This window comes from Sminthopsis crassicaudata, chromosome 1 (genome assembly GCF_048593235.1).
Source record: "Sminthopsis crassicaudata isolate SCR6 chromosome 1, ASM4859323v1, whole genome shotgun sequence".
Taxonomy (NCBI): domain Eukaryota; kingdom Metazoa; phylum Chordata; class Mammalia; order Dasyuromorphia; family Dasyuridae; genus Sminthopsis; species Sminthopsis crassicaudata.
Genome location: NC_133617.1, coordinates 567,982,614 through 567,994,285, shown reverse-complemented (window position 1 = coordinate 567,994,285; position 11,672 = coordinate 567,982,614). Strand labels below are relative to the sequence as shown.

General features: G+C 37.2%; 1 protein-coding gene across 2 annotated transcripts; it reads left to right on the top strand.

Annotated features, from left to right (window-relative positions):
* The first annotated feature begins 1,388 nt into the window (after positions 1–1,388).
* On the top strand, positions 1,389–4,049 carry LOC141550975 (etoposide-induced protein 2.4 homolog). 2 transcript variants are annotated; one of them, XM_074282142.1, is made up of 2 exons: positions 1,389–2,264; positions 2,377–4,049. In XM_074282142.1, exons 1-2 carry the CDS (start codon positions 1,594–1,596, stop codon positions 2,492–2,494), a joined length of 789 nt encoding a protein of 262 aa, XP_074138243.1. In that variant the 5' UTR covers positions 1,389–1,593; the 3' UTR covers positions 2,495–4,049. The 2 variants fall into 2 exon arrangements, with proteins under 2 accessions (XP_074138243.1, XP_074138242.1); XM_074282141.1 differs by having other exon boundaries at positions 1,393–4,049.
* Positions 4,050–11,672: the final 7,623 nt, after the last annotated feature.

Sequence of the window (11,672 nt, the reverse complement as noted above, 5' to 3'; positions counted from 1 at the left end):
GAGAGGTAGACTATTCTTGTTTCTCTAATCTATTTATGATCTCATTCTTTATGCATAAATCATGGACCTATTTTGATCTTATCTTGGTATATAGTGTTAGGTGTGGATCCATATCTAATTTCTGCCATACTAATTTCCAGTTTTCCCAACAGTTTTTTCCAAATAATGAATTTTTATCCCTAATATTGGTACCTTTGGGTTTGTCAAAGACTAGATTGCTATACATGTACCCTTTTTTGTCCTTTGTATCTAATCTGTTCCACTGATCGACCAGTCTATTTCTTAGCCAATACCAAATGGTTTTGGTGACTGCTGCTATATAATATAGCTTTAGATCAGGTACACCTAGACCACCTTCATCTGACTTTTTTTTCATTAGTTCCCTTGCAATTCTCCACCTTTTATTCTTCCATATGAATTTTGTTGTTATTTTTTTCTAGGTCACTAAAATAGTTTTTTGGGAGTCTGATTGGTATAGCACTAAATAAACAGACTAGTTTGGGGAGGATTGTCATCTTTATTATATTCACTGGGCCTATCTAAGAGCACTGAATGTCTTTCCAATTATTTAAATCTGACTTTATTTTTGTGGCAAGTGTTTTATAATTTTGCTAATATAATTCCTGACTTTTCTTTGGTAGATGGATTCCAAAATATTTTATACTCTCAACATCTGTTTTGAATGGAATTTCGCTTTGTATCTCTTGCTGTTGGATTGTGTTGGTGATGTATAAAAATGCTGAGGATTCATGTGGATTTATTTTGTATCCACCAACTTTGCTAAAATCCTGAATTATTTCTAATAGCTTTTTATTAGAATCTCTGGGGTTACCTAAGTATACCATCATATCATCTGCAAAAAGTGACAGTTTGATTTCCTCATTACCTACTCTTATTCCTTTAATCTCTTCCTCGATTCTTATTGCCAAGGCTAGGATTTCTAATACAATATTGAATAGTAATGGTGATAGTGGGCAACCTTGTTTGACTCCTGATCTTACTGGGAAAGGTTCCAGTTTATCTCCATTACATATTATGCTTACTGACGGTCTTAAATATATGCTCCTGACTGTTTTAAGGAAAAGTCCATTTATTTCTATATTCTCAAGTGTTTTTAATAGGAATGGATGTTGGATTTTTTCAAATGCCTTTTCTGCATCTATTGAGATGATCATATGGTTCTTATTAATTTGATTATTAATATGGTCAATTATACTAATGGTTTTCATAATATTAAACCAGCCCTGTATTTCTGGAATAAATCCCACTTGATCATAGTGTATTACCCTGGGGATGATTTTCTGAAGTCTTTTTGCTAATATCTTATTTTAAGATTTTAGCATATCCCCAGCCTGCCCCGTGCAGCCCGGGCATGCCCAGTGCGGGAGGTGCGGCCCCGGCCTGGGGAGCGGCGCCGGCTGGAAGGCGGCGGGCGGCGGCGGCGGTGGCGGCAGCCGGGGCCAAGGGAGCCGAGCGGGGCCGCGGGCAGGCTCTGTGTTTTCAGGCTCCTCACGATGAGAGATTTTGGGGTCCTTATCTTCCCTTCTCCTTGTAGTTGATAGTTTGGGTGGTAGAAGTGATGCAGAAGTAGAGATGGCTGATAGTGTCAAAACATTTCTCCATGATCTTGTCAGGGGAATCAAGGACTCCATCTGGGGCATCTGCACCATCTCCAAATTGGATGCCCGGATCCAACAGAAAAGAGAAGAGCAGCGTCGAAGAAGGGCAAGCAGTGTTCTAGCACAGAGAAGAGCCCAAAGTGAGGAGCGGAAGCAGGAGAGTGAGCCAAGGATAGTGAGCAGAATTTTCCAGTGCTGTGCTTGGAATGGAGGAGTATTCTGGCTGAGTCTCCTCTTGTTTTACCGAGTATTTATCCCTGTGCTTCAGTCAGTAACAGCTCAAATTATTGGAGATCCCTCCCTTCATGGGGATGTCTGGTCCTGGCTGGAGTTTATCCTCACCTCTATCTTTAGTGCTCTGTGGGTGCTCCCCCTCTTTGTGCTCAGTAAAGTGGTGAATGCCATATGGTTTCAGGATATTGCTGACCTAGCATTCGAGGTATCTGGGAGGAAACCTCAACCATTCCCAAGTGTCAGCAAGATCATCGCTGACATGCTTTTTAACCTCTTACTACAGGCTCTTTTCCTGATCCAGGGCATGTTTGTCAGTCTATTCCCGATCCATCTCATTGGCCAGTTGGTCAGTCTCCTGCACATGTCTCTTCTCTACTCACTTTATTGTTTTGAGTACCGTTGGTTCAACAAAGGAATTGAAATGCATCAGCGATTATCCAACATTGAAAGGAACTGGCCTTACTACTTTGGATTTGGTCTACCCTTGGCCTTCCTCACAGCAATGCAGTCTTCTTACATCATCAGTGGCTGCCTCTTCTCTATACTCTTTCCTCTGTTCATCATCAGCGCCAATGAAGCGAAGACTCCTGGGAAAGCGTACCTCTTCCAGTTACGTTTCTTTTCCTTGGTGGTCTTCTTAAGCAACAGACTTTTTCACAAGACAGTCTACCTGCAGTCTGCCCTGAGCAGCTCAGCTTCTGCCGAAAAGCTCCCCTCACCTCACCCATCTCCTGCCAAACTGAAGGCTGCCCACTGAGCTGCCTCCAAGGGGAGGGATGGCTTTGGGGGGAGGCACTAGTGGTGGCTTCCTCAGTTTCCCCTCACCCAGGGAAAGCAGGACTCACCCTGCCAAGGGCCTTCAGCACATTCCCGTTGTTTTCTGTGGGATCTGGAGTTTTACTGTCTTGTGAGTGTAGGCCAGAATCTTCTTGACGCCAGATGTGGATTTTTAATGCTGTTGCGCATCTCGATGACTGCAGATTTTTCTGCAGCTGTTTTCTAGCCTTTGCCAGCCCTGTGCCTGTGCTGATTTGAACACTTTGCTTTTCTTCCCGTGCCATCCCTCCCCTTTGCTCTGCCACCTTTGGATGAATGGATTTTGTAAATCCAGTTTGTGTGAGTGTGTATGTCTGTATGTGTGTGTGTGTGTGTGGTTTTTGTTGTGGTGGTGGGTTTTTTGTTTGTTTGGGTTTTTGTTTTGTTTTGTTTTTTGGTGAAACCCACTCATTGGGTGTGGAGGGAGGAGGAGTCTCCCAGCTAGTCCTGGTTGCCTCCTTCTGCAGCCTCCACTGTCTTTGGTTCTTGTAACTCAGGTTAGGTTTTCATCCCTCCTATTTCACAGCAAAAAAAGAAGAAAACAAAAAAAGAACCAGAAAAGGTGGGACTAGGTAGGGAATTGACCTCACCACCATGTGTATTGGTTTGGAGAACTAATGTGTCTCCATCCATTTGTTTGCAGGAGAGGAGGACATAGGAGAATTCTCTCACTGGTACTTTTAGGGATCCCTAATCTCAAGGGGATGTACCAGCTCTGGACAAGTGCCACCATTATTAGCACAGAATGCCCTGAAAAGTCAAGCTTTTGCTAAGCACTGGGTACAACTCAAAAGAGCCGGAGGTCTGAAATTCACTTTGTCAGGGCCACTGCCAGTTATATCCGGCACTTCAAGGTGATGTTGGGTGCTGCATGTGATCAGGAACTACAGTAGAAAACTTAATGAAAAACATTAAATCTGTAGCTGGATGGTTTTTCTGTCATTTATACAGTAAGGTTGGAGGTCCAGCACATGTTAAAAAATTGTACAGTATAAAAGAAGAAAGAAATTAAACAAGTAGGAGCTTCTGGTTTCTCATGGAAACAGGCATACTGATTGGTGAAAATCATGAAGTTTATAATGGTATTTAAGGAATACAAGGTCTTGTTTGGGTTCAGAAAAAGGGAATTTAGAGTAAATGGGAAGTTTATTGCACTAAGCATAATTGATGGGGAGATGGTTCTGCAAAAGTGTTGATCTGAAACTCAGGTCTCATCTCTTTCATGTAGTTTATAGAGGGGGATAAGCTTATGTCCACTCATTTAGTGGTTGGTTCTCAAAAACTGATGAGTTTGGAATTGATGAATTCACTTATGTCTGTAAAATGTCTTTATGTACATTTCTGCTGTATATGTTTCATAAAGGGAGAAAGATCAATTTAGATTCCAGTGTTTCTCATGCATTAAAAATTCTCATAAGGCAAGGGAAAAAATAAGCAGCTTACTCGAAGCATTAAGAAAGCCTTTGAGGAAGGGTAGTCTGTAATATAACTACTGTTGGTTATCAGATGAACTACTTCTCTGGTGTTTTCACAAAAAAAAAATTAAATAAAATGCTAGAGTTGTCCACATTTGTGGGTGGGTGATTGTGAGTTTGTCTTACAAGGGGAAGCACTAAGTTGGCAATTATATACAATGAAAATTTGTGCACAAGAATTATTTGTAAAGCATATGGTTAAAAGCATCTTGGGTTATTTTAATACCTCTGGTATGCTCCAATAAGATCATTTGGGGTTTTGACAACATTTTAAGGCAGCATTACAAAGAACCACTTTTAGGACTTTATTTGCTGCTATGCAGTGGTTTGGGGGAGAGAGTTAAGCTGTCAAGCATTTTGGTAATTTGAAAAGTCATAATATAAACTTTTGGAATTTTTTTCGCAATAAAATGAACCCCTTTGGAAGCAAAAAAAAAAAAATTTTAGCATATATATTCATTAAGGAAAAAGGTCTATAGTTTTCTTTCTCAGTTTTTGATCTACCTGGTTTAGGTATCAGTACCATGTTTGTGTCATAAAAGGAGTTTGGTAGGACTCCTTCATCACCTATTTTTTCAAATACTTTTATAACATTGAGGCTAATTGTTCTTTAAAAGTTTGGAAGAATTCACATGTAAATCCATCTGGTCCTGGGGATTTTTCCTGGGGAGCTGATTAATAGCTTGTTCTATTTCTCTTACTGAAATGGGACTATTTAAGCAATTTATCTCCTCCTTTGTTAATCTAGGAAGCCTATATTTTTGGAGGTAATCATCCATTTCACTTAAGTTATCAAATTTATTGGCATAAAGTTGGGCAAAATAACTAATTATTTCTCTAATTTCCTCTTCATTAGTGGAAAGATCCCCCTTTTCATTTGTAAGACTAACAATTTTCCTTTTCCATTTTTCTGATCAGATTTACCAAAGGTTTATCTATTTTATTGGCTTTTTCATAGAACCAACTCTTGGTTTTATTTATTAATTCAGTAATTTTTTTTACTTTCAATATTATTCATTTCTCCCTTTAATTTTTGTATTTCAAGTTTAGATTTTGGTTGGGGGTTTTAAATTTGGTCTTTTTAAAGTTGCAGGTCCAATTCATTAATCTTCTCTTTCTCTATTTTGTTCAAATAAGCCTCTAAAGATATAAAATTTCCCCTTATTACCACTTTACCTGCATCCCACAGATTTTGGTATGATGTCTCATAGTTGTCATTATTTTGGGTGAAATTATTAATTGTTTCTATAATTTGCTGTTTCACCCAGTCATTCTTTAATATGAGTTTATTCAGTTTCCAATTACTTTTTGGTCTATTTATCCCTAACTTCTTATTGAATGTAGTTTTTATTGTATTGTGATCTGAGAAGAAGGCATTTACTATTTCTGCATTCCTGAATTTAATATTGTGATCTTTGTGTCCTAATAAATGATCAATTTTGTATAGTTTCCATGAACTGCTGAGAAGAAAGTATACTCCTTTCTGTCACCATTCAGTTTTCTCCAAAGGTCTATCATTCCTAGTTTTTAAATTCTATTTACCCCTTTAATTTCTTTCTTATTTGTTCTATGGTTTGATTTATCTAATTCTGAGAGTGCAAGGCTGAGATCTCCCACTATTATAGTTTTGTTGTCTATTTCTTCTTGCAACTCTCTTAACATTTCCTTTAGGAAGTTAGATGTTATACCACTTGGTGCATATATGTTTAATATTGATATGGCTTAATTGTCTATGCTACCTTTTAACAGGATATAGTTTCCTTCCTTATCTCTTTTAATTAGATCAATTTCTGCTTTTTCTTGATCTTAGATAAGGATGGCAATTCCTGCTTTTTTGGCTTTACGTGAAGCATAATAGATTCTGCTCCAACCTTTTACCTTTACTCTTATGTATCTCCTTGCTTTAAGTGTGTTTCCTGTAAACAACATATTGTAGGATTATGACTTTTGATCCAGTCTGCTATCCACCTCCATTTAATGGGAGAGTTCATCCTATTCACATTTAAAGTTAAAATTACTAATTCTGTATTTCCGCCATCATATTATCCCCTGATTATGCTTTTTTTAATACTTTGACCCCCCTGAAACCCCTTCCTCAATATTTAATTTATAGACCCCACTTGTGATGCACAGCTCTCCCTTTTTAGCATCCCTCCCCCCTCCTTTTAAGTACCTTCCCCTTTCTTGTATCCTTCCCTTATTCCCTTTTTCTTTTTTTCCTTTTCCTCTCCCCCATTTTAATGAGGTGAGAGAGAATTTTCTGAAAAACAAATATGTCAATTATTTTCTCTTTGAGCCTACTCTGATGAGAGTAAGATTCACACAATGTTTCTCCCCCTCTCTAAATTCCCTCAGATGTGGTAGATTTCCTATGCCTCTTCCTGGGATGTAGTTTCCTTTTTTTTTTTTTTTTATCTCCCTTTCCCCCTTTTTTATACTATCCCTTTCCCTGTACTACTTACCTTTTTTTATATTATATCAGTAAAATCAAATTATCCATGTGGACTGTATATTCACAACAAAAATAAAGTTCTCAAGTGTTTTTTTTGACTTTTTCTGCTTCTCTTGAGTCTTGTGGATGTATATCAAATTTTTTGTTTAAGTCTGGTTTTTTTCTTAGAAACAAATGGAATTCCTCTGTTTCATTAAATGACCATCTTCGCCTGTAGAAGAAAATGCTAACTTAGCTGTGTAGTTTATTCTTGGTTGTAATCCTTGTTCTTTTGCCTTTCGGAATATCACGTTCCAGGCCCTTTGATCCTTCAATGTGAAGGCAGCCAGATCTTGTGTGACCCTTATTGTGGTACTTTGATATCTTGATATTTGAATTGTTTTTTCCTAGCTGCTTGCAATATTTTTCCCTTAGTTTGGTAGTTCTGCATCTTAGCCACAATGTTCCATGGAGTTGTTTTTTTAGGGTCTTTTTCAGAAGGTGTTCGATGATTTCTTTCAATGCCTATTTCCCCTTCTGTTTTTATTATCTCTGGACAGTTCTCTTTGGTGATTTCCTGTAAAATAGAATCTAGGCTCTTTTTTTATCATATTTTTTGGGATGTCTAATGATCCTCAAATTATCTTTCCTAGATGTATTTTTCCAGGTCTATAGATTTTCCCAGTAAGTATTTGATGTTATTCTCCAGCTTTTCATTTTCTTTTTGTTTTGTTTGACTGATTCTTGGTTTCTCAATGAATCATTCATTTCTATTTGTTCTGTCCTGATTTTTAATGAGTTATTTTCTTCATTCACATTTTAAAATTCTTTTTGTATATGCCCAATTGAGCTTTTAAATTAATTATTTTACTCTGTTGAATTTATTTCCATTTCACTAATTTTTTTAGTGAGTTATTTTCTTTTTACAGTTCAGAAATCCTACTTTCCTGTGATTTTTTAACCTTTTCTAATTCACACATTTTGTTTCCCTGCACCTCCTGTAAATTCTTTATTTTTTCCAACTCAAATTTCAGGACGTTGTTATTTTCTATCATAGCTTCTCTTTCTTTTCCCCATTTTTCTTCAAACTCTCTTAACTTTTTAATAGGCTTTTCTAGGAGAGAGTTATGTGATGGGGAGCAGGTATCATTCCTCTTTAGGGTGTTATCTGGAGACTGTCTGCTGTTAAATTTCTCAGGGTTGGATACCCACTCTTTCTCTCTGTAGAAGGAGTCAATCTTTCTCTTCAGCTTCTTACTCATTGTTAAAAATCTGTTGGAGTTTGCCCTTGGGGTAAGAAGTTTATTTATTTACCAGCTTCCTCCCAGACCAGATGGATACAGCAAGTCCTGTGCCGGAGCTAAGAGAGAGCTCTGTGAGAGAGTTCCCCTCCCCCTTCCCCAGAAATGCCTCAGAGGTGGTTAGCACTGCTGCAGCTTCGAGGAGTGCCCAGTGATGGACCCCTCTGTGTGTCCTAGTTACTCCTTGAGGCTAGCGGCGGAACAGTGAAAGCATCACAAACCTTAGCCAATGCCTCCTGTGGGGCCTGGATATTAACAGGTGACATGAAAAGCTCCTACACTCAAAGTGGAAGGGTCTGCCTGGAAACCATGGTCCCTACTTTAAAGGTTCCACTTCTCTGTGAATTCTGCTGCTGCTAGAATTACACTGCCTCAGGCTGAGCCCCGCACTATGTGGATGAGAGGCTGCCTCGGGATGTGTCCCTGCTGTTCAGGCTCTCAACTACCCCAAGGAGAAGCTGTGGGCAGCAGAAGCCCGTGCCGAGATCTGTTAGGTCATTTCCAGATTGGGGTGGTTCTAGGATCTGGCTTTATATTTTAAAGTGGCTTGATTTCTCTTCTGAACTTCTGTTTTATAATCAGAGAAGAGCTAACAGCCTGTGCCAAATTCCTCTATCTCAGTGGCTTCTCTGATCCCAAACTTCTCCCCAGCCCAATCGGCACAGTGAGCTAGCACCCAGTCCAACCCTGTATATGCAGGTCTTTTTCTTTTCCTCCCCTCAGAGCCAACCTTGTCTATTGAAATCTCAGATTCTCTTCAGCTGGTAAGTTGTGCTTCTAATCCTTGTGGTTTTTATCAGTCCAGTGTTATTTTTGAGGCTGATTTAACTAATTGGTATTAAGGGAAGAAGGGAGCTTACAAATTTGCATTTATCTTCTGCACCATCTTGGCTCCGCCCCGCTATGTTTTTGCCACACACAACTCATGGCAGATACACACCTGTTAAAATAAGCAATAAAAAGGCAAAACAAAAAGAAAGCATGATTTTCATTTAGTAACTGTTCTTTGTAATTTTGATATTTAACAATAATAAAGTTAAAATCGTTACACAAAATAATTAGTGATTTAGTATATGCGCTGAAGCAACAATCATCCTTAGAGTTAATGTGCTTACATTAGTACTTAAAATCAGGGTCTGTGAATCCAAATTGCTTGTTCAAGGATGATCACCGATCATTGCTTATTTAGTCTTTACTATAGAATAGGGTCTACTATAGTGGTCCAAAGAGCCTTAGAGATCATTGAGATTCACCTCCACAGTTTCATAAACAAAGACACAACAGCTCAGAATGGCAAAATGATTCACCCATATTCTTAATGGTAATGTCAGAACAAAATAATTTTTTCCCCCATGACACAATAGTATAAATAACTTTCTTGAATTATCAAAATTCTTATTTTTAATCTGTTGGATATTTTAGGTTTGAATTTTCCATATTTTTGGCAAATTTGGAAAAAAAATTGCAAAAAGCCTCAAAAATTCTGATTTGTAAAAATGTCCTTATACAGTGGCATATGTTTATTATCCAATATACCAGAAACATAAGAAAACATGTAGAATGTGACATGAAGAAAACTATGCTTTTTTAAATCCATAAACTGAGTTACAGTTATGCTGGATTTTTGTGGTTGTAGCAGCCCAACAATCATCAGATAAGGGTCAAGGACTCAATATATGGGCAATAATAAAAAAAAAAAAAAAAAAAAAAAAAAAAAAAAAAAAAAAAAAAAAAAAACCTATACTATTTCCAGAGAACATAAGAACCTAGATTAGTAAGACATATGTTACAGGACAGTTATTACAAATTAAGGCAAGTAGTTAACCAAGAATCTGAGATAGTCACAGAACAGAGACAATGACAGTCAGCAATAAGCAGAATGCCAAGAGAATTCCATGATTAATAATGAAGTAAGATTCTGACCTAGCCATAGGATTATATATTTTCTGTCAAAAAAAGAATCCATCCAACTATATGTACAATCCAGTCCCATAGACAAGATTATATAAGTGTTTGTACCTTGAGGGGTGGGGTATTGAAATATGTCAAAGTGAAGGAAAATCCAAAGACAAGATTATATAGTACACATTACAATATTACAATATAACTGTCCAAAATTGATAAATAGACTATTTGTCTATGATGCCCATTTACATCCTTTCATACCCTTCTCTTCTCTTGTATCCATTGGAAACACAGATATACAGTCAAATAAAGTCTTATCTTGCTCTTGGAAAATCAAATGTAGAATCTTATAGCTAGAAGGTCATTAAAACAGGCCTCTTCTTAAAATATAAAATTTTTCCAAATAATTATCAGGAAGTTCTTTCCGAACCACTGGCTTTTCCAATTTTGTAGAACTCTAAAGCTTAGTTGTTAGGATCCTCAATCAAACCCAAGAGTTTTTGTTGGGTAGGCAGGATGCAAAGTGGATAGAACACTGGGCCTGCAGTCAGGAAGACTTATTTTCCTGAATTCAAATATGACCTCATATACTTACTAATTCTGTGGCCCTAAGTAAGTAATTATTTTTTTTCTCAGTTAAGCATTTATTTATTTTTTTTTTTTTTAAGAAAAGCATTAAGGGGAAAAGCACTATTTTTTCTCATTGGATATCCAAAACCAGTTTTTCCTCTATGATTGCTAAAATGTATTCTTCCTCTTTGCAAGCAACTTTTATTATATTTTCTTTACTTGCAAATATTTTATTTTATTTATTTAATATTTACCCAAGTTAAATTAAAAAAAAATTTACATTAATTTTTAAGTTATAGGTTCTCTTCCTTGTCCCTACCCATAATTAAGAAACCACATGTGAAATTATGCAAAACATTTCCATAAAAGTCAAGTTGTGACAGAAAACATAGATCTCCTATCCTAATTAAAATAAAAACTCTCAAGAAAAATTAAGTTAAAAAGAGAGACCTAGGAAGAGAAAGAGAGAATGCTTTAATCTATATTCTGATATGATCAGTTCCTTCTCTGGGTATGAATTGGATTTTATCATAAGTCCTTCAGAGTAGTTGTGAATGATTGTACTACTGAGAATAGCAAAATCATTTATAGCTGGCCATCCCAGAAGATGGCTATTACTTTGTATACAGTACATTTAACTTTGTAATGGAGGACTTTACAACTTTTTTTTTTCCCCTGAGAGCATCCTGCTCATCATTTCCCAGAGAAGATAATATCTCATCACAAACACATACCACAATTTATTGAACCAGTCCCCAATTGAAGGGCATCTACTCAATTTCCAATTTTCTTTGCCCTGTGAAGAGAGTTTCTATGAATATGTTTTATATCTATAGGTCATTTTCCTTTTTTACCCCAAATATCTTTTGGTATTCATGCCTTGTAGTAGTATTGTTAAGTCAAAGGATGTGCATGAATTTATATCCCTTTGAGCATAAATCATATCTTTTGATCATTTATCAAATGGGTCATAAACATGGCTCTTATTTTTTATAAATTTGGAGTCTACACACTAGACTCCCATTCTATTGCCACAGACCCTCTCCGCTGACCTTCCAAGTACTCCCTGATGTTTCTGGGCCAAGAAGTCCAGAGGCTTCCAGTGCTTCTGCTAATTCAGAGGTTCCACCATGCTGATGCTAGAGGTTGGCCCAGGTCAGAGTCCAGGCTTTGTCCAGGGCTGTGCTGATGTGGCCTGCACCAGAATTGCATGCTAGACTCCCTTCTGGTGTCACAGACTTTTTCTAATAATCTTGTAAGTTTTCTTTAGCTGGAAAATGTTCTCCTCTGTCTTTTGGGATATTCTGATGTTCTAAATTTG